Raw genomic sequence first — 25,328 nt, 5'->3', positions numbered from 1 at the left:
TCAGTAATTCTAACTGACCTAAAATAAGAGATGTAAAGTTAGACAGTGAGAACAAATTTCTATTTTGAGTATGTAAACGTTTGGTTAATCTATAGGTCCAAAGTAAGAAGAAAAAAAAAAGACACTGGACACAAACTGTCTTTTTTTTACTAAAAGAATAAATTTTATTTCAGCACTGTAAGTCATTTCCCAACCAGTACAAACATGACTGCCATCTTAGTCTCTTCCTGAACCTTTCCTCCCCTCCCTCTGTGTGATGAGACCACCAACAGCCAGACAAATAAAACTTTGAAAAAAAAAAAGAAAAAAAAAGGAAAAAAAATTTTTTAAACAAACTTTCTTTGCTTTCTTTCCACAGACTGTCTGGTGCTTCCATAATGCTAACAATGACAAATTATACCAACCATAATTATAACAGCAATAATGATGATAATATTTCTATAACAATTATATCATGGATACATTTGAACCCTTTTTTATTTTTATTTTTTTCGCTGCACAGGTAAGTTTTGGGTGGTTATAGGTACGGATGCATCAGGACACACGCTGCTGAAGATTGACCAAGGTGACGAGAAACGATCAGCCTGACTGGGAAAGTGGAGACGGTAGCGGAGGGGTCGGGCGGGGCCGCCGTTGACAGGAGGGGGGTAGCAGTGGCGGCACAGAGACGGACAGTAAACAAACGTTTTCACCAGAACCGGACAGGAAACAGAGCAAACGTATGACACAAAGTAATACTGATTCTCTTCTAAGAACACATTTCACACTTCAGTCCTCCTCACAGCTGAGATCTTTGGAGAGGCAAGCTGGCTTTAACTGAGCAGAGGATGGATTTTCCCTAAAACCCCTCATTGAATAATTTATTAAAACACACCATGGCTTTATAGAGTTAGGGCAAGATAATTATTTGAGGGTCACAAAATGTTTTTTTAAATTTATTTAGAGATAAGGTTTCTGTTTTGAAAAATATTTCCCTTTCACCTGGACAATAATAAGAAAATCCATATTTTCATCAAATAAAAAAGTCTGATTTGCGTAATATAGGGAGTTGCAAATAATTGTTTACTAAAATCTTTGCTCTCGAGTAAAACCACTGTCCTATTTACGATGAAAAAACTGAGAACATCGTGTTCCCCTTTCCATTTTTAGCAGTGAAAATTTCTCAGATTATTTTCTTTAAATGTTTTAAAACTCCATTGTTGAACTGGAAAACCAAGTTTGTGCTATTTTTTTAAAATTTATTTTATTGTGGTCAACAAAATCACTTCGAGGGCCACAAAATGGCAGACTTTCAAAAAATTGATAAATTAAGATGCCGGAGAAAGTTAGATTTTTGTGAATATGTAGAACTTTAATAACATATTGCTGACCGTCCCCCACCTGTTGCTGAGCACTGCAGGTGTTTTTTCCGTTTTCCTTTGGTAACAAGAAACATAATTTTATAAATTTGTTTCTTCAGCTGCAGGCGGCTAGCAGCTGACTGTAGGCTTAACATTAGCTGATAGTTCAACTAATTGAATATTTAATGTTTCCTTTTCAGTGCAATAAGCATTTTAATAGAACTGCATTTTTCCTTCTTGCTTTAATTTATGATCAAACCCTCCAAAAATCTATTTTAACAGTAGTAATAGTTTTTCAGTTTCAAATAAAACTAAATTACATCATATTATGCTTTTTTTGAGCCTGTGCTGTAATACCAAAGTACTTTTGTATTGAAACAAAGCCAAAGTTTCTTCTCTAAAGAATAAATCCTGTTTATTTATTTATGAATTGTGAAACTTAGCCAATATTCTTGATATTTATGTTAAAACTGTATGAAATGGTTCTAAAAATGGTTTTAATTTATGTCAACCAGAACATGTCTCATTATATGTTTGTAGGAAAATTCATCGTCTGTCAGCAGCTTTGTTACCTTCAATAAGCCAAAGAGCTAAAAGGTGAGTCAGAAAAAGCAGAATAAACATAGAAAAAAATAACAAAAATTTCCCAGTAGAACAAAAGGCGTTTTTTTTTGTGTGTGTGTCTTTCCATCTCTGAGTTGCTATAGAAAGTCTCAATTTCAGTCACTGAACAGAGAGGGAATTTAACTGCAATCCGTTTGCTCAATCACGGTCCCGGCCCGCCTCTGCGACCGCCACCGTTAAACCTCAAAGACTTGTCAGATAAATCACACGTGCTGTAAAATATTTAAATATACTCATCGCATTGATCCGAAACTCGTTGCTCGGGGGCAGACTGTTCAGGTTGGGGGAGACAACGGGTGGGGGAGGGGCAGGTTTGAGAGGAAAAGGGGGGGGACATTGCGAGGCGTGCTTTGGTTCTCAGATGTTCACAAGAGATGTTTTGCTGCTTTGTGCAAGGGTGCAGAGAGTTCAGCTTGGACTGAATATGAGATCTTTTTTTTTATTTTTTAAGGGATATCGTAAGAATCAAACATTATGCAGACGACGACTTTCAATTCGAGAAGAAGCGGGCAATATTTACTCACATACATAAGAAACGGTGAAGTGGTCTAAAGATGCCATATAGATACAGGTAAGGAGAATGGCAATCATTACAGTTCAAATCTCTAGGTTGGCTAAGCGTATTTCAGTACTAACTGAAGCGATGGTAGAAGGTTAAGATTAGAGAGATGTAATACCATTAAAAATAGTAAGAAAAACACATTTGCACAATTGAATAAAACAGTTTTGATTTTTTTTCTGGTTTTTTTTCTTTCCACTCTGGCTAGATACATACAGAAACTGATTATCAACGTTAATATAACCTTTACTGTTAGTCGGGTTGATTAAGGGCGGGGCAGCCCAGAGAGAAGAGAGAAAAGAGGGGGATAAAATAAAAATAAAATAAAAAGATTTCTAAAGGGCTAACAGAGGCAGAGAGAGAAAGAGAGACAAATGTAGGGATTAATCTGTGTGTATTATATTTTTCTGTGCGTGTGTGTGTGGTTGCGTTTAATGCGTGTGAGGATGCATGTACTTCCTCGGAGGGTCGAGGAGTGTTTGAGGCAGAGAAAAGAAATAAAAATGTGTTGTAACGAAAGGAGGGCGGGGCTGTTAGAGTAACAAGGAGGAGAGAAGAAGAAAAAAAAATCATCGATCAATATCTATCAAACTAAAACAGACGAGGACAAAAACGGGACACTACATCATGTGTTGTGTTGATTCTTTTTTTAACCATACTAACTATAGTTTAACATCTATGTATCTGCATGTTGTCAAGTGTGTGCAGTTGCGTGCCAAGCCGACACATGGACCGTGTCGCGGTTTTCTTTCGTTTGTGGTTTTTTTTTGTGCAAACTTGTCTGCGTGGGATATTTCGAGTCAGAACGAGTTACCAAAGGTTCTCCGACGAACCGACGATCACTCGACTGCTGCACGCACGAAAAAAATAAAAAAGTCAGCACAAAAGCAGAGAGAATGCAACTGATTCCTGTCTGAATGTGGTGTGTGGGTGAATGAGTGTGTGTTTTATTTATATATCAGTGTGTGGCGTGGCGAGCAAATTGAAAGAGGGCATCGTGTGGAACGGATAACGCTCTGGCTCGCCACGAAAAAATATAAAAACAAAAAAAGCCATCTTTACTTCTTAATATCTGTACTAATGTCAAAAGTTGAAAGCGGTTATGTCTCCTAGAAAACCTAGACTCGGTATTTCGGCAAGTGGAGCTCTAATCTCTAGTCTAAGTCTCTGTGTCTGTGTTTTGCGGTCCAGTTAGGCCCTGATGCTGCTACCTGACTCTACGGACACCTACGGCGTCTCTGACGAGCCGGAACCTCCGGATTCATTTGGAGCAGATGTGAAAAGACGGCGCCGCTCAGTGCAACTCCGCTGCGGCTGACCGATAAACGGTCGAGTTCGGAACGGAGGGAACGGAGATGTCTGACGTGACTACATTGACGCGTACAGTCAGGGTCGTTGGTTTGTGTTTTTCCTTCAGAAGAACTTCGTCTTTGTAACAGTTTGTGGCACACGACGATTGAGCACAAGTCAGTAAAATAGTAAGAAAATAAGGTGCTTCTATATTCTGACTTGCCTTTTTTTTTTCCTGTCGATCTTTCGAAGTTCAGAGATTAAAAATATTCATGGCTGTCGTCTCTCGGCTCCAACTGCTTTCTGGGTTTGCTTGTACTTGTGGATCTGGTCAGTAGGGGGAGCAGGAGGGCACATATCATCGTCTACAAACATTAAGTGCTCTAATTCGAAACGTTTCCGTGTGTTCGAGGTCTCAGGGTGTCGCGTGATGCAGCCCACAGAGTCTCTGTCGCGTTTGTGGGAAGGACTTTGGGGCAGCGAGAGGTTTCCTGTCGGTCTGAAGTGACTCAGCTCCAAGCCGAGGGATGGTGGGACCTGGAAGGAATTGCTACTGCGCCCATTTTTATTTATTTTGCTCGCCTCAGACGGCAAATCTTACTGACGTACACTTTGGATTGAAACTTTCAGTGATCTGAAATGGTTTTGTTACAGGAGTCATGACTCCTTTTAGCTTCATTGAAAAGTTCTTGATTGACCGTGAAGTGCTGGAGGGGGGAACTCTGCTTGGCAGCCGCTTCCCCCCTCACACTCCCAACATCTTCCATCCGTTTCTGGGCAACATCTTTATTTTTCATTTTTTTGGCCTCAAGTCAAGAAGGTGCCTCAAAGTTTAGTTTTATTTCCATTTCGTCTGGTAAAAGGACTGTCCAGTGTGGTTGAATTATTATTATTTTTTAAGACAAAGTGCTGAACCACTCTGTTCACATTCTGACGTCTCTCAAATAGATCTCTACCTTTTAAAAACGTACTTCTACGCGTCATAAAGATGTATTCAGGAGCAGGGGATATCCCTGACAGAACGTCGATTCAACCGTACAGGGGCTTTATTTAAAATACAACAATAAGTGCTTCTGCTGGGTTAATACAATCAAAGCTTTGGGACAAATAGGACGAAGGGGGAAGGGGGCAATCTTGCATACTTTAGGGTTTAAGGTGCATAAATTCATGGGTTTAGGGTTGGGGGGCTCTCTCAGCACATCTAAGCATTAGGCTATGCTACATAGGTCAAAATAAGATAGCACACTATTACCATGAAGTGCTCCAGTGATAATTAACCAATCAATCTAGAAGGGGATGGGGGATAGCTAGCACACATGCTAATACTTTGAGTGTGTGTGTGTGTGTAGTGGGAGTGAGGAGGGGTGGGGGAGTCACTTCACAGAGAAATGGTAAAACATTGCCATGAATCAAGACTCAAAATTTATCTCGGACAAAAATCGTCCTGATCGCTATGGCAACAGAGCACAAAGACATGCGGCGACAGCGCTTAGCAGCTAGCTGAAACCCCGTCCGATTAGCCGCCGCCGCCGCAAACGTAACATCAGTGTGCGGAGATTTTAAAGAACGGGACCATTTAAGACGCTACATCAGAAACTATGTTGTCGTGGTGATTCTGGGTGGGTGGGGGGGCGAAGCTTTAAGCTCTGAGTGGGAGACGGTGACGATCAGGAGCTGTTTTTTCTGTGTATTTTTTTTTTTGGAAGAGTGGAAACGGGTTGGGTTGGGGCGCTTACGGACTCATGGAGAAACCCTTTCTTCATAAAACGATTTAAAACCACATGAGTAAAAATAAAACAGGAGCAACGGCTAGCTGCTTCAGTCTATCACACGGCGCAGGAAGTGAAAAGGCGTCACTTCCTGCTCCGCGTGATTGTGCACGCAGCTAACGAGACATAGGAGGAGGTCGGGGGGCGGGGCTACAAAAAACAGGGGAAAGGCAGTCGAACACATAACTCTCTGAGAGCAGTGCGTCCCGGCGAAGGACGCCGTCACTCCTCCTTCTGTAGCGCTCCGTCAGACGGGCAGTCGTCAAGGCAACAGGGGGCCTCCACTTCCACCCCCTCTGATTGGTTGTCTCTGCTGGCTAAGGCACACGGGATTGGCTGGGCCAGCTCCAAGGGCTGGCCAATGGCGGAGGCTGCTGAGCTGCCGTTCAGCTGCTGAGTGGACACCTCGGGCGCTGAGCCCGCCTCCTCGGAGGACTTCGTGGGGCTGCTGGGTGGGGGCGTCTGCAGCGGACAGGGAGGCGGTCAAAAAACCACAGCAAATTAAAAAATAATATCACTGGCTGTTCTTCCAGTAACCATAAAATTACTTAAATTGGAATTATGAAAACAAATGTTTATAAATCAATGAACGGTTTAACACCAAATTATATTTGATACTTTGCTCCATTTCATTTTATTAAATTAAAAATTCATTATTGAAATAGATGCAGCACTGAAATGTCTTTGGTCCCTTACAGATTACTTCTGTTTTTAAATTTTTTTGTCAGTCTTTCTGTTGTTGTATCAACCTTCCAGAACTCTCAGGTCTTCTGGTTCTGCATCTCCAGAACCAGAACCAAACACGGAGAAGAAACATTCGGCTTCTATGTACCACAAATCTGGAACAAACTTCCAGAAAATTATTATTGATTACTATCATTAATAATGTCTTGTGATAATATTCTACATTATACAGCAGGTAAACTATGACAATCCATCCATGCTTTATTAATCTCAAAGCTTTGGTTTTTGCTGTGCGCCTTTGCTCTCCCACCTGGTCGTCCTTCCACCAACTTTTAAAATAATATGCTTGGACACAGCCAGTGTACTCCACAATGATCTTTTGCAGCAGAAACCAGCGAGTGTTAAGATCATATTACACTATTATCATAACATTTTTGTAGTAAAGTAGATCGTTTTTATTCTAATTGCAAATGAACAAAGTTGGTGAAAATAAATGCTTAAAATTAACTTTAGGAATTCTTCTGGGATCTTGACGTCATACCTGTGATCTGTTGGCAGCTGGTTTTTTCGCTCCCTTTACTTTCGCTGGAATCTCTTTACCCCGCCTGCACAGAACAAACAGAAACACATTTTAAAAGAAATAGTTCTACATTTTTTCAACACAACCACTTTGTCAGCTGGACTACGTGAGCTTGCACTCACTTGTTGCCAATTTGTAAAGATAAACTGCTTTTATGTGCATGACAAACTCCTTGATGACTGATCTTAGCTAAGAAGATTATACATGGCTGATGAGCCTCACCCTTTTCCGGCTCCCACCGAGACCACCTGCATGTTGAACCCGCCTCTGCCGCGGAGAGGTTTGTTTCCAGCCCACTGGCCCACCACCATGCCGGCGATCTCCAGCTTCCCTCCCTGAGGCGGGATGGACTGAATGCCTGAGGAGAGAAAGAAACGTTGATCAAAGTCGGTCATAAAAACCTACAAACCTCATCAGAATATCATAACAATCAGTGCAGATGATCAGCCAGCAGATTGGGTTTCTATCAGGCAGTCCCCCAAAGGATTTAGTGATTTTTTTTTTTGCAATCAAAATCACTGATTTTGTGGTGCTGTTAGAAGTATTTGTAGGATTATTTTAGTAATTAATTATTCTGGTGATTAACTGAACCAAAAAAAACAACAACAATCAGCACATTCTTCGGATTCTTCTTTCAACCACTTTAGCTTATTTTATTTTAAAAAAGGCATTAAAATGCAAACAAATAATTCAAATATTTTTTTAAATAAGAAAAAAACATGTTGTTGCCTAAAAGTCAATACAAGCACTCCTGTAGTGAACACTTGTGCATGCAAAATTTATAAATTTCTTTGTACAGCTTTTGCTTCATTACTGCTTTGAAAATGTTCTGATTAATAATTGTATCGCAAAAGAAGCTTTTTTTTTAAAAAACAATTTTAAAAAGAGGACACTAAAACTGCAACTTGAGTAGTACTGGGTAGAACATATTTATAGACAAGGAAGGTTTTATGTTTTAAATGCAAAATGTTTTTTTTTTTTACATTTTTGAGTTAATTGCTGCTCCGACTGTGGTGTTCTATAAGCAAATTACCTTTTTATTTAAGTGCTTCCTCTCCTGTTAATGATTAATCGATTACTAAATTAGTTGTCACTTTGGAAAGGCCTGATGTCACTTTGTATGGTTTGATTGTTTTTGCTTGTTTTGCCATTTTTTTGTTTTTGTTTGGTTGTTTTTATTGGGTTTTTGTGTCTGAATGTTTGCTGTTGTATTTGCTTTTATTCATGAGGACTGTGTTCTTCATGTATCAGACTATCATCCTGCTGAAGATTTCTCTTTTTTTTTTTAAATATGCCATCTTTATTTTAAATATTCCAATTATTTTAATAATGGATTAATCATGAATAATCATTAATAATCTGATTAATCGTTTCAGGTTTAATTAGGGAGGGCCATGCCAAAATATTTTAATTTTATAGCAAAAGTAAATATCTGTTGCTCAGGTTATTTATGACAACCTCCATTTAGTTTTTGATATTTTATCAGCTGCATTTTCCTTCTTTCCACACAAACTGACATTTTAACCTGTAATTTTGAGCTCATGTACATTCAAGGAGTCTGCAGAACCGTGTGTGTGTTGAACTGGAGCGTACCTGGGAAAGCTCTGGGTCTGTGTTGGCTGGGGTGATGAGGATGGTGCGGGTGATGAGGGGGCATGCCGCCCATGGGACGAGGCGGGTAGAGAGGCATGGGGTAAAAAGGGGGCACCATGGCAGGGGGCAGGAAGGCAGGAGGTGGCAGAGGAGGCGGAGGGGGAAGAGGACGAGAGAGATTGATGCCCTCGAGGATCGCCTGCCGCATCTTCTCCACCTTTGACACCAGCTCCTCCTGCAGAGGAGAACAATGAGACGTTGGACGAAAGCAACAGTTTATTGAGCTCAACATGTTGTCGGCTGCAAACGGTTGTTTGGTTTTAGTAGGAAAACCACTGATCTGTGAAAGAAACATGGAATCGTGCCTGTGTGAAACTGGCTGCAAATAACAATTACGTTACTAACATTCAATTATTCTGAGGATTAATTGGATAAAAACAATTTACACATTTTGCATTTTTCATTGAACAACAAGATTTTTAATACAATTTTAGAAATAAATTGAAAGAATCAAATAATTCAATTCCATTTTTAAATGGAAGAAATAAGCATCTTATTGCCTACAATCCATTCACAGCCTTTCTTCAGTTAATCATAGATTGATTCATTTTTGTATTAATCATTAATATTTAGATACAGGTGCTTAGTAGGAGAATTTGAACCAGGTGAAGCTAAAACAGGGTAAAACATATCAGACAAAAAAGATTTTAAAATTTTTTGTACAGTTTTGGTTCAATTACTGCAGTGAATATGCTATTAATTTAGCAAAAGACCTTTTTTAAGTCTGTATATTCCAGTTAACAATTAATCAATTACTAAATTCTTTTATTAAATAATCTATTAATCATTTCAGCCCTAGTTGCGACTGTTTATTGCTCTGCTAACCATCTGTGAGAAATGGGCATTCCTTTACTGAACGCTTAATCATTTGTAGCAAAGGATGCATCAACCCAGCAGAGCGAAGACCTGATCTGTTGACCATTTTTACTAAACCAATAAATAAATAAAGAATTGATGTATACCTATGAGTGCTGTGCAAGAGACTGAAATTACTAATTCCCTAAGGGAAAATCTTAAATGGATTAATAATGTTAAGATATGGGTAACACATATTTACAGATGAAGGTTTTTCATCTAAAATGCAGAATTTATATATTCTTTGCACAGTTTTGACTTAATTTTTTAGAGTCTGCACACTCTAGTTAATCAATCAATTGCTAAATTAGTTAATTATTTCAATAATTGGTAAATCCTGATTAATCTGATTGTTTCAGGCCTACTGCATATGCGTTGCACTTTATCTCCAGTGTGTGAATAAACTAAACCGAAACCCCTGAGCCATGTTTATTACCCCCCGCCTCGGTCTCTTACCTGCCCCTCGCACATGTCCAGCAGGGCGGCCCGGTCGCGGGCGGCCCGCGCCAATTTGCTCTGGAAAAGTTTGCCGTCAAAGAAGCCCCAGGGGCAGCAGTGTTCCCATGGCAACGGTTGGCCGCAGACATCATTGATGAATAACGCCGTGTCGACGCCGGCCATGAAGAGAGCAGCCAGCTGCACGCCGCGGGCGTCCACCTTCTCCACCTGACGGACGACATGGAGAACAAAACAAGAAGACGAATAAACATGGCTGCCACAGACCAAAAACATGAAAATATGTTAAAAGATATTGAATATTTGATCATTAGTGCCAACCAAACACTAAAACGGAAAACTGTAATATTTTAACAGTTTTTTAATGGGTAGTTTCACCTTTACATTCTGCCACAATATAAATGATGGGGCCCAAAATGAACCATGCTTCTTTTCAATCGGGTCGAGCCGCTTCAGTGTAAATTCATTTCTCATCTGTTTCATGACGGACTGGGAATAAAAAAGCGCCTTGTCACCTTGAGCTCCTGCAGCTGGTCGGGTTCGTAGAGCTGGCTGGAAACGGCCTGGGCCAGGAAGGCATCGAGCTCGTGTCTCTGGAGGATCCGTCCACCGGGCCACTGCATCATATACCTGAGAGGAGAACCAACCAGAACCGGCTTCATGGAGCAGCAACAGAAAACCAACAGCTGGATCAAAGCCAGATGTTAGGAACAGGAAAATAAATATTATCTAGTTCAAGGGTGTCCAAAGTGAGGCCTGAGGGCCATTTGTGGCCCATGGGCTGAACTTGCAGTTCAAGATTGACACAACTTGGTTCCATCCAGCACAGCTTGTTTGATGCAAAATGGAGATTTTAAATTTTTTATCATGGTAAAATTATTACTGACATAATTTTCTTAAAATGGAATTATAATCATTTAGTTATTCCCTCATAAAAAAACATACCCAGAGTGTTGCTTTTATTTTTTAATGCATGTTTGAGAATTCTTTAAATCTCCATGGCAACCATTCAGCTGTACAAAACACCTCGGTGGACCTAGCTCCGCCTTTGATACACAGCTCCTACAGACTAGTCAGCAACAATTTGCAAACATCCGATGGAACTCATAATAATACATAGCTTCTGAAGGTTTCACAAATTCAAATTTAAGACTTTTTAAGATCTTTTAAAACCATTACGAGTGGAATTTAAAATTCGTATCTCCACGGAAATGTGCAAATGTCACCCAGCCAACTGACAAATTTGTATTTACCTAATATAAACACAAAAAAAGATAGCTGGCTAGCAAGCAAGCGTATATTAGACGCAGCTTGTTAGACGTAGCCTCAACCATTTTGTGTCGCTGTACACAATGAAGTTGTTTGCGTATAACTTAAACTTTTGCTTTACAGAAAAGGCTTGCAAGAAAAAACCTACATAGACTATTTCAGATTAAGTGTGGATATATTTATAAATATATCCACACACACTCTGGTTACTTGTCAATTTAGAGTCCACTTTAAGAAGCTGCTTTTGACTCGGAGCTTTAAATAGAGCAGCATCATCTTACATTAAAGGAGTTTCCCATCCCTCCATCCTTTGCAGGTCACTGAGGTCCTGTGATCTGGACCTGCTGACTGAGCGTCATACCAGGCTGATGACTAAAAGGAGAGAGGGGTTCTGGAAGCGTCTTCCTCTGAACCTGAAATCTGTTACTTCAAACCTGTTTTTTCATGCTAACATTAGTTTTTTTTTTATGCGTCTTGCTAGGATTTTTTTGTAAAGGACCAAAAATCCTTCCAGCTACACAGCATCCAAGACTAAAGGGAAAACTCCCAAAAAGCAAACCTCAACTTCTCTTTCAGCAGCTACTAATAAATAAAGGCAACTAAAAAAATTAGAAAAATAAATAAATAAGTTTCCTTGCTAAAAATATGACAAAATGATGAAATGTGGATTCTGTTTAGACCAGTGATGCCCAAACTTTTGCTGTCAAATTCATGGCATTCTCTGTAATGTCTCAGTTTTGGCCTTAATTTTCCTACCTGAGCACGCAGCACATGAGCAGCAGATGCTGAGGGACTTGTGCTGGGTTGAGGAGGGCTGGGCAGTCGGAGCGCAGGCACGCCAGGAAGGCTCTGGTTCTCCTGGAGCGGTCCTCGCTGGCTCGGCCCAGCCAGAGCCGCCGCAGGTTGGGGCAGGTCCACTCCCGGAAACACAGAGCCGGAACCAGCTCCGGGGTCAGAGCCGACTTGGCCTTGCCGCTGCTCCACTCTTTGACGATGACGGGAGGAACTGGAACGCAGGGAGGAGAGCTGAAGTTTAGGCTCTGGAGGTTTATATTTGGAGCAGGGATGTTAATTGAGAACCGGTTCTTGGTAAGTCCAATTACTTTAATCGTTAAGCCGCTTGCTAAACGATTCCGCTCATCGGTTCCCATAACGTGTGACGTATTTGCATGATGCACACACTCTGTATTTTGCTTTAGAAAATATCCAAGATGGCGCTCTAAAATATGTTTATATTTGACAAAAAGACCGTTCAGAACATGTTCAGAACTTTAATCACAATTCAAGGAGCAAATACCTCCAACATCCTCAAACAATTAACTACCCACCATACAACCGATTTGAACGAATGTAAAGTTTTTGATCAGTTGCTTAGCAACAGTGGTGACTCTTGAGGGGCAGAGCCTCCAGCAAAGCGTCTCCTGCTGTGAATGTCCCAGGTACCTTTAAACTACTCCACATCCTGGTTATTGTATTAATGTTAGCTCTGTACTGTATGAATAATCTCATATTAACATTTACAGTCATATTCAATAAATCTGTACTTTCAGACAAGGCTCATTTATCATATTAGAAGCACAAAAACTGTTGATGTGCATAAAATTGCATTTCATGTTAAAATGTTCTTTTGACAGATGGATTCTTATTACTTAACCCAGTTTTACTTTTGTTTGAATTGAATACAACATGGTGCATATTTTGTGTTAGAGATTATTTCCTAACCGAATGAGAATCGAATCAATAACCGAGATCAATAATGGGATGGGAATCTTATAAATTCCCATCCCTAATTTGGAGATTTGTTTTGTACGATGAATGACAGAGTTTATGATTAGTTACTCAGTACGTGAATAATGTTTATACTAAATACTTTTATACTCTTAGTTGACCAATTTCTTGGAATGCTACTTTTTACTTTTACTTGACTAAAAATATGATCAAGTAGTGCTACTCTTACTTTGGCTACTTCCTCCACCTCCTGTTTAGACCCTCTAGAGATCATTCGCGCTGTAAGTCAGGAAAACTTTGTTGTTTCACCTTCTAGCGGGGTCCTCTTGCGGAGGGCGAGCCTCTCCAGGCGGCGGTGCGTTTCAGCCAGACTGAAGAGGACGCCATACGCGTACTGTCTGGCAGCTCGGAACAGCAGAGAGGCAGGAGGCAGCTCCGAGTTACACTCGTCCTCTATACACACTGGCATCTTCATCTCTCCCTAGGGACGACCACAAACCGTGAGCGCCCAACATCTCCATAGCAACCGTTTCTGTTACAATAACCCGACCAAACGGATGCATCAGCAGAAGCTTTACAGCTGAACTTTCACAGCCCTGAAGGGTTTTGTTGTGTCTGCATCAAAACAAACAAAATACTCAGAAATTATTATTTATTCTGAAAATACGGCCTCTGGAACCGTCCTAGAATTGTTCAGTTCTGGAAAACTGTGCACAAAACTATAAAGAAGATTCTGGGATACAATGTTATTTTGAGTAGCATGGTATTATATCTTTGTAATTTTAACAATATCAGAAAAGGAAGAGCAAAGGATAAATATCTGATTAAGGTAAGGTAACAGTTAGTAAGAAAGCTATTACGATGAAATGGGGAAAGATGGAGGCCCATTTGTCATGAACAATGGATAGGAATAATAAAAGAAATCTACATCATGGAAAAATGTACATATCGCCTGAGATACACCACACACAAATATAAGGAAACGGGGAGAAATGAGCATTGTTCAAAACAAAAGACTCCAAAAAAATTAAAGAACCCGACAAACTGGATGAGACAAAAAACATATTAGAAGAATAGCTCCAAAGCAGAGATATCTTATTTTATATAATGTTGAATGTGAATTGTTCATATATACTTTAAATGTAAACAAACATGGAGAATATCAATAGAACGTTAGATGATAAAAAACAAGTGTAGGCTTCACTGGATGCTTCTGTTTGAACAGTTTCTGCTCATTAAAACAAATCAGCCGATGTATTTGAGACAAGGCGGTGAGACGTGGGGTAGGAGAGCATTTACCTTGGTCAGGATGTGGTAAATCTGGGGGTACATAAGCCCTCTTCTGTGTCTGTGTTCGGCTACACGAAGAACCTCAGCACTGACCTGGAGAAAGAAGCAACAGGCATGACGAAAAAACGGTTCATTGTTTGTACGCTTTTCCTTCAGTAAAATTCAAGCACTTTCAAGGAACCCTGTCGAGTTTTAAAATTAATAAATCAATCTAAGTGTTTCCCACCCAGTAAAATCAGCCGCTTTTTGAGCGTCTCACCTGAGGCAGCGGGGGTGTGGTTATGTCCATGTGACTCCGCGTCGCCATCGACAACAGTGACGGAATGTTCGACCCGCTCCCGTTGCCTTGGGAACCGTCTCCGGAGGCCGGCCCCCCTCTTCCAGCCGGATCCTCCCACCGAGAGGATTTGTCTGTCAGATGACTGCGAAGACGAGAGTTTCAGAAACATTCACACTGCTTCCACTTTTCCAGATCTTAAATCATTTTACTGGCAATCATCAACGAGCTGTATCAGGTTTTTTGAGACGGCAACAAAGTTGTGAATAATTTTGAAGTGGAAGGAAAATTAAGCATGATGAATTGAACATACATTTGTGTGGCATACATTTGTTTTCAGCCCCACTGTGTCAGTACTTTATAAAAACACGTTTTCACTACTGCCACAGAACGGCACTAAAACACCACACACCGGCAACGTCGTCATCACCCCCCCCCAAAAAAGAATGAAACCAGCATTTTCAAATTCCCACATTGGGAATGGGAACAGATTTGAACAATTCCTGACCTTCCAAAACGCGAGTCCCTGTTTTTCTTCCCCATTGTTCTTTAGCTCACAAAATCAGAAACCAGATAACATTTTCAGTCTATGTATCTTTCTTTCAAATGTTTTTTAATTGAGAATCAACAATTAAAAAATTTAAAAATACAAAAAATCACCAATGTGATATTTCATTATTCATTTTCATGTGAGACTCAAATCATGTTTGACTTCATCCTCACATCCTAAAAGCTTCTTATCCAAATGTTCATTTTGGTTTAATAAATAAAAAAGCCTGGTATGTTTAAGTTTTTTCATTTTATGTTTCAAACAAAAAAAATTATTTTCCTATGTTGACCGTCCGTTCTAATTACATGTACGAACTTCCAAGGAGTGAAGTTCGCCAGAGTGTGTTTGGGTCTGAAGCGCTTCGTCTTTCTGTTCTGTTCAGCTTGTAAAACATGTAGAAGCGTATTTACTTAGCATTGCTGTCGTTGGGTTCGTCTCCGTCTGATGACGAGGAAGGAGACGGGGAGGGGCCAGACTGGGTGCCGGTGTGATGGTTGGGCAAGCGGCTGCCGCCCTGCGTGGAATCGTACGGCGCCGACCAATCGGAGAAGCCCATCTTGCTGGTCATCGAGTCGTTGCAGTCCTGGGGCGGCTGCTGAGGCGGGTGGAAGAGAGGGGCGGAGCCTGGTCCGTACGGAGCATTCTGATACGGCGGCTTAAACCCTGGACCCTGCAGCGGCGGAAACTGGGATTGGGAAGAAATTATTATTTACAGGAGAGCGTGGGAATTAAAGACGTAGCCAAAGCAAAAAACAACAGAAATCTACCTGATTCTTTCCAAGCGGGATGGGTCCGATGTGGCCAGGTGGTCCCCCAAATGGAACGGGTCCAAACCCAGGTACTGAGCACAGAAAGGAGATAAAATTAAATTTCAGCTCAGCTGGTTTCCCATATATAAATATAATATAAAACATATTAAGTCAGATTAAACTGATTAGAGAACATCTGTCCTGCTGTAAACTGGTTTCTACTCACAGATGAAAGGCGAGGGTCCCATGTTGGGCGAGCGTGGTTTGGATGCAGCTGAGAAATAATCCACAGCTTTCTTGAATCGCTCCACCTTGTCCTCCATTCGTGACTGAAAACAGAGCAGAGAATATGACAGAAAATCTCACCGTCATTATTTCTCTTATAAATATTCACTGAATTGCTTTTAAATGCACATCTGTTATATTCTCTTAATGTATCACAAAAATAAATAAATCACAATGCATAACTATGAGAATAAGTCAGAATTTTATACTTCTAATTATAACTTTGAAGGTTAAAATTATGACTTTAATGCCAGTAAAATTGCTCATTATAGACATTCAGCACACCAAAGTTCAGCTGGTTATAAGCTGCAATGTGTAACTTTTATAAAAAAAATGTTTTACGTATTTGTTGAAACTGTCACCATGTCGTGACAGCATGTTAAGAGACAGATTAAAAAGAAAAAAATAAATATCAAGCTTCTCCGCCTTCTTCCAGTGCTCCCAGTACTAACTATGAACAACCAATCAGAGCCAGGAGGCGCCGTTAATCACCCTCCGTGTGGTATTGCTCATCTTCTCTTCCATTTTTCTTGTTGCTCTCTGCTACGCTGCAGCTAGCACATGCTTTTGTGTATAAAAGGTTTTCCTGTTGTAAGTTCTTTCTCCAACATTAGCACATTTAGCAGCGAGTACATGAGTTGATTGGCAGCCCCAAGACCCTCCTCCTGGTTCTGATTGGTGGCTTATGGCCAGGAGCGGTATATTTCCTCGGATGGCAATAGTAGCTCAGGGAAAAGGTGGAGCAGATTGAACTTTTCACAGAGTATCTGTCAAATAAAATGGTGACACTTTTAACAAATATGTAAAAAACATTTTTATAAAAGTCGCATACTGCAGCTTTAAACAAATATCCAGCAAAATTTACTTTAAGGATTGGAGGCACAAAGTCTGAGAATAAACTAAATATTTTGTTGGGGGAAAAAAAATCAAAAATAGAAAAATATTTAGGGCTTTTTGTTAAAATTTTATGTTTAATTATTTTCAATACACGGAAAAATAATAAAAATGTCTAAAAATCACAACTTTTTTGGTATTTTTAATAGTGACTTTGAATCTATCTAATCTGTTCTGCACGAAGCTTCCAGCATTTCTTTCGGCATCTGTGGCTAAGTTAGTTCAACATTATAACATTTTTTTTTGTTTTTTTGTGGGTTTACTACTGCAGAATCAAACCATAGAACATGAAACCATAAAGCACACCTGGAGCTGCCGGTGTTGGTTTTGTTCTTGTGGTTTCCTTAACGTTTTTTAGTCTAAAACTGCTTCCTGCTGAAATCTTTCCATTGGTGAACAGTGCAGCACACATTCGCCACTGAATTAGCAGATCGTCCTACGCAGACTTTAATCTCGCTGCATGGTGCGGCGGAAAAGCACCCGACTGATTACTGATGGAAACCCCCAAAAGTCAGAGTAATCTTATAAAGTATTTGGATTTTTTCTGTACTGATGTTTGATCATGTCCACAGTAATAATATCTTACTGATCAAACATTAATTATTATTATTCTGCTAAGCTACTTTTCAACCAAAAACATGGAAAGCGACTGCGGTAGCGTTCCATCCAGTCTTAAGGAAGCCGAGACATTAATCCTGCAAAGGTAGAAACCCACCTGTGACTGTTTGAAGACATCTCTGGCGATGGTGTCGAGGTTTCCCAGGTCTTTGATGGAGGAGACGTACTCAGAAACAGCTTTGATCACCACTTCACAGGGCGGCAGCACCAGCTGATGGGCTCGCACCTGAAACCGCAGCAAAACATTCAAACTGAGAACGAAACACTCAAATACTTCTTTTACATATTTACGACGTTGCGAGGATGATTTTACCAATATGAATAGTTTCTGTTCACTTAAAACTAGAAAAATATCAAAATTACAGTCATTTTTTTAAACAAACTAAATAAAGATCCCAGTCTTGATTCTCACATGAGCTGACTCTTAACCACGCTTTGGTTCATGCTTCCTTCGCATTCTCACTCATTAATTCTGCATAAACTCAGGCTCTGTAACAGTCCCATTCATTAAACATGCAGAGTAAAACAAAAGACTAACTAATCAGGTCAGATACAAGTAGAAATGCGTAAATTTAACTCTGTAAAAATGTTTCCACCCTGACTAATTCTTTCTGAGGGTCAACAATGAGCACCGTTTCAGCTGAAGTGAGAAGAAACAATCGTTTTAAAGCGATGGTGAGCACACTTCACTAATCCACCAATAGCTTAGCTAAAGTTTTGCTAATCACTTTTGCTAATTTTGAAAGCTTTTAGGGCACTTAGCTAAGGCTTCTCCTATCAAGGTTTTTGCAAGTTTCACAAACTTAAATTTTAAGACCTGTATCTCCTCAGAAATGTACAAACGTCGTCCAGAGAACTGGCCATAAAACTGAACTTCGCCAGTTACAAACTCAAAAACGCTAGCTAGCTAAGCAGGTAGTTAGCTGTAGCCTCAACCATCTCAAGTCGCAAAATGCAATGAAGATTTTTAAGTACAAGTCAAACTTTTGCTGGTCAGAAAAGTCCCGCAAAAAACAACTGAGATAAAACATTCCTGTCTAGACTAAACTTAAGACCTCTGCCCAAGTTCTTTTCTTTTTACTCTGTTGTTTCATAAACTTCAAGTTGAATAAAGTTCAACATCCATGTTAAAGTTTTGGCTTTTGACCAATAATATTTCTTCAAGAAGTTATACGTTTATATTCACGCTCTTATTTTGAAGTGGGTAAAGACTGTTTAGGCAAAATTATCATTAGTGTTAGCATGACTCAGCAAATTTTTGTCCGTTCCAAATAATCACATAACAACCGTGCAGTTAGGGACCCAATAACATGTTTGATCCCATAGAGGACAATTTAACACATTTTGTGTCACCGATACATGGTGGACAGCAAAATGCTTCAAGTTAGCACTTTAGCATTAGCTTGTTTTTAATCGAAATTTTAAAAATGCTTAAAACTTTTAGCAAATCTCAAAATGAAGGAAATGATCTGTCTTTTACTCCCTTCAGCAATGTGTTCCACAATACTGACTGATGTAAGACATCATAATTATTTTATCTTTAAACAATAAAATCCTGCTGTAGGACAACCGCTGTGTCGCAGAGCGGCATGATGTCTAATTAATGGCCGCTCACAGCAGTTGTGAGCATAAGAGTTATAATGCATACTGTGCATTATAATTCTGTTATGGAGAAAATTGAATTAAATTGGAATCAGCAGGTTAAAACTGATCAGTCATCAGCAATTAAAAAATTAAAATAGAATCGAAGCACATCTACATTTGGAGGCACTTCAGTCTGAACCAGACGTTGAGATTCCAGTTTAGTACTTGATGTACAATGGACATTAATTATTTACCACGACGCATTTCATATGAGAATTTTTATTTATTATCACAAGTTTCAGTTACTGATGATGAATAATAAAACAAAACTGACAGTAAGATTGGAAATGTGATTTTTGATATTTTTTCCCACTCTGTTCCACGACAGCGTCAATAAATATCAGTAAATTCCTAAATATGATTAAATGCAATTACTGTGTGCAGATTAATGATATAAAACTGGCCTATCATAATAACAAATTTTGTTGGACGTTAAATTATCCCAGAAGTTATTGTGATAAACAATAATTTTGTTGTTTTGAGATTATTTATAAGTAATATCTCAATACTGTAATAATGCAAGAGCATACTGTGAAATAAACAATAAATTCCAATGAACATTTAACACTGGAACTGCAAGACACTTTAAATATCCAAAATAAGTAAACAAAACAACAGAAACAACAAATAAAATGAATTATGGAGTCTCTGTAAACTAAACGGTTCTTTGAAAAAGGGGATAGTTAGATAGAGACTGAAGACTTTTGTCATCCAATTTCAGGTACAAAAAGAGAAAAATGATAAATCATGCAAATGTAACTTGAGTTTATTTTAATTTATCACGTGATAAATTGATTTATTAATTTATTGTGGCAGGCCTTGATGAAAATTACTGTTTCTCAAGCAAGTATCCTGAGGAGGCCTGTTTCAAATGGGAATGTTTTTCAAGAATAATATTTCTGTTTGTAGCACATGCAGTTAGATAAAAAATAGGTTTTTTTTATTGTAATTTTCTATCATTATTGCAACAGTACCACAAAATATCGCAATAAATTTCTAAGTCCAAGTACCTTGAGAGAAGCTAGTGGGTGTTCTGGTCCCAGCAGACTCCAGTGGAAGGCAGCCAGGTCTTCATCAGGCATAATATGATTTCCTATAAAAGACAGGCGGGTCAGTTAGCAGCGGATAAAACGTCCTGGGCTGCGGCGGCGGCTGCCTGGCGTCTCCTCACCCAGCAGAGCAGCGAACAGTGGCAGGTGCTGTGTCTTCAGGCCCAGCTGCCTGGCCGCTTCAGACAGCAGGTACTGGTGTGTGGTCAGGTTCTTTCCATTCCAGCTCAGTTTAAGCGCATGTGAGGAGAAGTAGGCGGGCACGTTGCAGAGGGCAAACTCCGAATCCTGAGCGATCAGGCCAGAAAATCCATAGTCCCTGTAGAGAGACAGCACCTCCTGGTGGTGGTCCTCCAAAGTCTGTACAACCTGGGGGTGAAGATTAGACGAGTTAATGGCAAAAATGACTAAAGTTGCAACATTTATTATATTTTCTCCTAGTGTATTTTGCTTTCACACTGCACTGTGTCAAACAAACTAAACCAGGGGTGTACAAACTTTTTGCAAAACAGGCCAGAATCCCAAAGTTTAAAGTGTTCAGGGAACCAAATTGTTAAAACATTTCTTTTTATCTGCTCAGCAATAAATTAAAAACAACATTCTAATGACACAAAGAGGCGCTTTTTATTACTTAACAAAAGACGGAAATTTTTCTAACTTTTTGGGTGAATTGTTTTTTCAGTTTAATTGGTCTAGATAACCTTTGGGTCAATTCACAGCAACAAAAATGAAAACTTTCTTCAAAAAAGAAAAAAAACTTCAATTAAGAAAGCACATTAATAGGAGAATTAACTTGCTCTGTTTTTTTCCCTTTTTTAGTAAGAAATTGCTGAATGCTCATGGCTCTACTTCATAAAAATGTTTTAAAAAATATCTTGTGCCGAACACTTTTAATTAAAGAATTAAATTTGTCACTGAAATTATCTTGTTTTATTCTTAAGAAAGTTTGTTGCATTCAATAGTTGAACAAAGCCAAAGTTTATACAAATTTATATTTAAGTTCAAATAAAAGCCTGATCAGCTTATCTCCATTAAACCTAATAAATAAAATGAAAATCAAATATTTTCATCACAAATCTGGAAGAGCTGGACTGAATTAAGTTAAAATTAAATTATTTGGAAATTTCATTGACAAATTGATTAGCTTGTATTGGGTTTAACTGAATTAATTGCCACTTGATCACATATGACAAACCTATAATTTATCCACCATGTTGAACTTTTAGCAGGATATACATTCAGTAGTTTAAACTACTGCAGTTCTGATAGCCTTCTTCCACAGGACATTTCGTAGCAACCGTTGAATTTGAGAACACCTTGAGGACATTTTGTACTCTATTGGAACGCCTTGGACTTACAGTAATTTATAATCTATTCAGACTGCTGTAAGGAAACCTGGTTATGTGACTCCAGTAATTAATAAACCATCAAACGGTCTTATTTTAGCTTATTTAATCAGGAGTCTTAATTGCTGATATCTTATAAATTAACAATCCCTGACAAGAATGAAAATAGAGAAATATTAAAATCTTATAAATAAAATAGGACATTTTAGATAATTCTGCAAAATACTTAAGTATCAGGAGAAATAAACTGTTAGGGACGTTAATATGAAACAGTTTGTTTAGGTCAGAATGTGGCTTTTATAAAACCTAAAGGAGTGTTTCATAAATCGTAAATGCAATATGATTTTAGTGATTCTTAGCAGTTATTCCGTATTTTTTTTATGTAATATTTGTATAAGCGTAACACTATGTACTATATATTAAGTGCATCTTCACTCTCCATATTTATGGGAAGAACTCACTAGCCTTTTACAAAAATTAAGATTTTTTTTAATAAAAGTAGGTATTGTCAGGCTATCTTAGTTGTATCCAAACCTTTTGCCAAAGCCATAAAGCTAAAAGCATTGATGGATCATAAAATACAAAAATAAAACAAGAGGAAAATAATTAAAATACATTTTTAGCTGCTCAATAATACACTAAAGATGCAAGTTTCAAATAGAACAAAAAATTGTCTAATTTCTGTAGTAAATTCTCATATTTGTTGATCTAACACTCAAAAAGGGCCACAGGTCTCTCTGCTTTTTTCACCTTTTTGTAGAGGGAATGGTTTTTCCTTCTTTGGCAAAATGAAAAATGTAGCAACAAGAACAGAACGTAGATCAGTGCTGGCTGCATGTAGTCAAGTTTAATAATCAGGGTTGAATGGGATTCTACAGTGAGGAAAATAAGTATTTGAACACCCTGCCTGCGACTTTGCAGGTTCTCCCACTTAGAAATTATGGAGGGGTCTGACATTTCATCTTAGGTGCATGTCCACTGTGAGCGACATAATCTAAAAAAAAATCTGGAAATCCCAATGTATGATTTTATAATTATTTGCGTGTTATTCCTGGAAAGAAGTATTTGAACATCTGCCAATCAGCAACAATTTTGGCCCTCAAAGACCTGTTGGTTCGCCTCTAAAAAGTCCACCTCCACTCTACATATTATTCTGAATTAGAAGCACCTGTTGGAGGTTGTTAGCCACATAAAGACTCCTGTCCACCCCACACAATCAGCAAGACATCAATTACTAACACGGGTAAGACCACAGAGCTGTCCAAAAACACCAGAGACAAAATTGTAGACCTCCACAAGACTGGCCAGGGCAACGGGGCAAATGCCAAACAGCTCGGTGAAAAAAGATCAAGTGTTGGAGCAATTATAAAATGGAAAAAGCTAAACATGACTGTCAATCTCCCTCTGACTGGGGCTCCATGCAATATCTCACCTGGTGGCATATCAATGATCTTAAGCAAGCTTAGAGCAGAAGAGGACAGTGGGTCATTTTTCAACCTTTGCTGAGATAGATAAGTTTGGCTTCACAGGTAAGTATTGGCCTATCACTGATCTCCTAAAATTAAGGAAATCGCTGGACCCCTAATTCTCAAAGATCAATAAACTTTAAATTGTAATGAATATTTAACACTGGAACTGTAAGACATTTTAAATATCCAGATTAAATAAACAAAACCAACAAATAAAATGAATTATGAAGTATCTGAAAACAAAACAAAAAAAAAAGGTGAGTTGAGACCAAAACACCAGACAGAACTTTATCATCCAGAAAGAGTAGAAAGAGAAAAACAATAAATCATCCAAATGGAAATTGAGCCGTTTTAATTGATTTATTGCTAATTGTGACAGCTTACTAAGTTACCACCCAACTCTGTTTAGAATGAACTTCTAGATGCGCATAAAGGAGCCACAAAAAGACACCAGTAAAGCCACAAAAACCAGTTCAAACAACAACCATCACTCCTCTTTTCTTACCCGAACTCGGAAGCGGAACATGGCGAGGCGGACGCAGTGGCTGAGGCAAGCCGGGGGCAGGAACCATGCCCGGGGAGGCGGGGTGGCCTTGCTGCCGACGTGGTTGACTATCAGCTGCGCCGTCTGCCGCTGGCCCTGAGCTCGCCGCGCCCACTCGGGCCAGCGCTCCTTCCCCAGAGTGCCGTTGAAAACCACGACGAGCTCCAGGCCGCCCTGGTACAGACAGGCCTGTGAAAGGGCGGCCAGGTAGCCCAGCATGGCGTTCCACTCGCCTCCGCAAACCCAGTCCGTCTGGTAGCCTCCGTACAGGCGCTGCAGGCTGGAGTCAGCGTCGATCAGGATCCTGGCAGGCGGGGGCGGGGGAGGCATGGGCCCGGGGTGATGTGGGTGGTGGTGTGGGTGATGATGGTGAGGGGGCTGGCGGGCCGCGGTGCGGGCGAGCTTGAGGAGGTCCACGGGGACCGCCGCCCCGGGGCACCGCTTCTCTAAATACTCCTGGAAACCCTGCACACCCATGACGGTGTTGTTGAGCCGGTGTGTGTGGCCGGGAGCGGCTTCTGAGTACGTTCTGTACGCCGTGTTTGTAACGTGTTGTGGGTTGAGACGGCAGCTAGCAATGCTAACTGGTCTCCGCTGTAGTGACAAACTGTACTTTGAGTTCACTGGAAAACAACCGGCTGGTGAGGCTGGGTGTAGGGGGGGATCACCGCGCACTGTCTTAAATTAACAACCCCTGTGTTTGTTTGCTATATATTTTTTCCAAATGCTAACCTCTCACTTTTGGTCGTGGCTGCTCAGATTAGTGTCCATCCCTGTGGATTTTTTTGGTGTGATGCCAGCCAAGGCCAGTGTTGCTACCGACAACTACAAAAAGTTCAACAGATTACCCGCTCCCATAATTTGGCTTCTTTTCAACCGGCTTCCAGAATCAAACTGACAGCGAGTAACGTACATGCAGCGAGGTGGTGGATGTTGCAGTGAAATGTTGATCAAATGATAATACCTCTGATTAGTCCACATGAACGGATGCAGAGCTGCGCATTAGTTAGCAACCCACAGACTGGATGGCCAGTTCGCGGACATAGTGTTCAGATTTTAAAACTCGTTATTTTTTAATGACAGCTGAATTTTTTTGTGCCACATTTGTGCGCCTGGGAAACGTCAGCACACGTGGAGCCGCAGCTTAATGCCCCGCCGGCAGTTAAAGTATCAGTTAAAAAGCAAAGTACTAAGCAGTGTGGCTAGCTGTGCTTCTATTTGCTAACGGTGGCTAGCCGCTAGCTGCTGGCTGGGTCCCCGGCGTGATTTTGACGCGTCAACTCCCGAAGACGAGTCCGGGGCGGACACGACGCGGAATGAAATGGATGTTTGACGAACTAAAAGAAAAGTAACTAAAAGAAAATAAAAATAAAAGCCCGATGGTGCCTCCCTCGCGTTCTTCCACGCTCACGGCTTCATGTTGCGGAGGGGAACGTTACTTCCAAGCGACATCAGCCATCTTGCGACTTCCTCGCGGCCCAGTAGAGTGGGAGGGGGATGAATGAAGAGCGGGGAGGCGTCACTGCCGTGAAGGACTCTGGGACATGAAGTTTACAAGTGCAAAACCATGAATCTTAGCGATTTAATCCTAAACGCGAATAAACTACAACTACCAGCATGCGAGCGACTTCAATTTTGACTTAGATATAAATCAGAAGAGTAGCTTTTCTCGAGGCGGTCCACATGTGAACTGACTTTCTGCTATATTTAAAAAATATATATTTACATATTTTTTAATATTTCTCATGCCAAACGGGTATCAAAAAAGTTAACACCGCAGTTTTATGTAGAATATATAGATAGTGA

The 25,328-nt window shown here is 39.9% G+C and overlaps 1 protein-coding gene across 1 annotated transcript; it reads right to left on the bottom strand.

The window, feature by feature from the left end:
• Nucleotides 1–138: 138 nt before the first annotated feature.
• fam120c (family with sequence similarity 120 member C) lies at nucleotides 139–23,999 on the bottom strand. The gene is made up of 17 exons (XM_028009936.1): nucleotides 23,484–23,999; nucleotides 20,286–20,532; nucleotides 20,125–20,207; nucleotides 17,568–17,696; nucleotides 15,900–16,002; nucleotides 15,692–15,765; nucleotides 15,335–15,609; nucleotides 14,357–14,519; nucleotides 14,107–14,190; nucleotides 13,117–13,288; nucleotides 11,836–12,085; nucleotides 10,326–10,440; nucleotides 9,811–10,020; nucleotides 8,440–8,674; nucleotides 7,069–7,204; nucleotides 6,808–6,871; nucleotides 139–6,044 (listed from the first exon to the last, which is right to left on the bottom strand). The coding sequence occupies exons 1-17, from the start codon at nucleotides 23,997–23,999 to the stop codon at nucleotides 5,805–5,807; spliced, it is 3,096 nt and encodes a 1,031-aa protein (XP_027865737.1). The 3' UTR covers nucleotides 139–5,804.
• Between the last annotated feature and the right edge of the window lie 1,329 nt (nucleotides 24,000–25,328).

This window comes from Xiphophorus couchianus, chromosome 24 (genome assembly GCF_001444195.1).
Source record: "Xiphophorus couchianus chromosome 24, X_couchianus-1.0, whole genome shotgun sequence".
NCBI lineage: Eukaryota > Metazoa > Chordata > Actinopteri > Cyprinodontiformes > Poeciliidae > Xiphophorus > Xiphophorus couchianus.
Note: the sequence above shows the minus strand (reverse complement) of the source record. Positions and strands in the feature narration are given on the sequence as shown.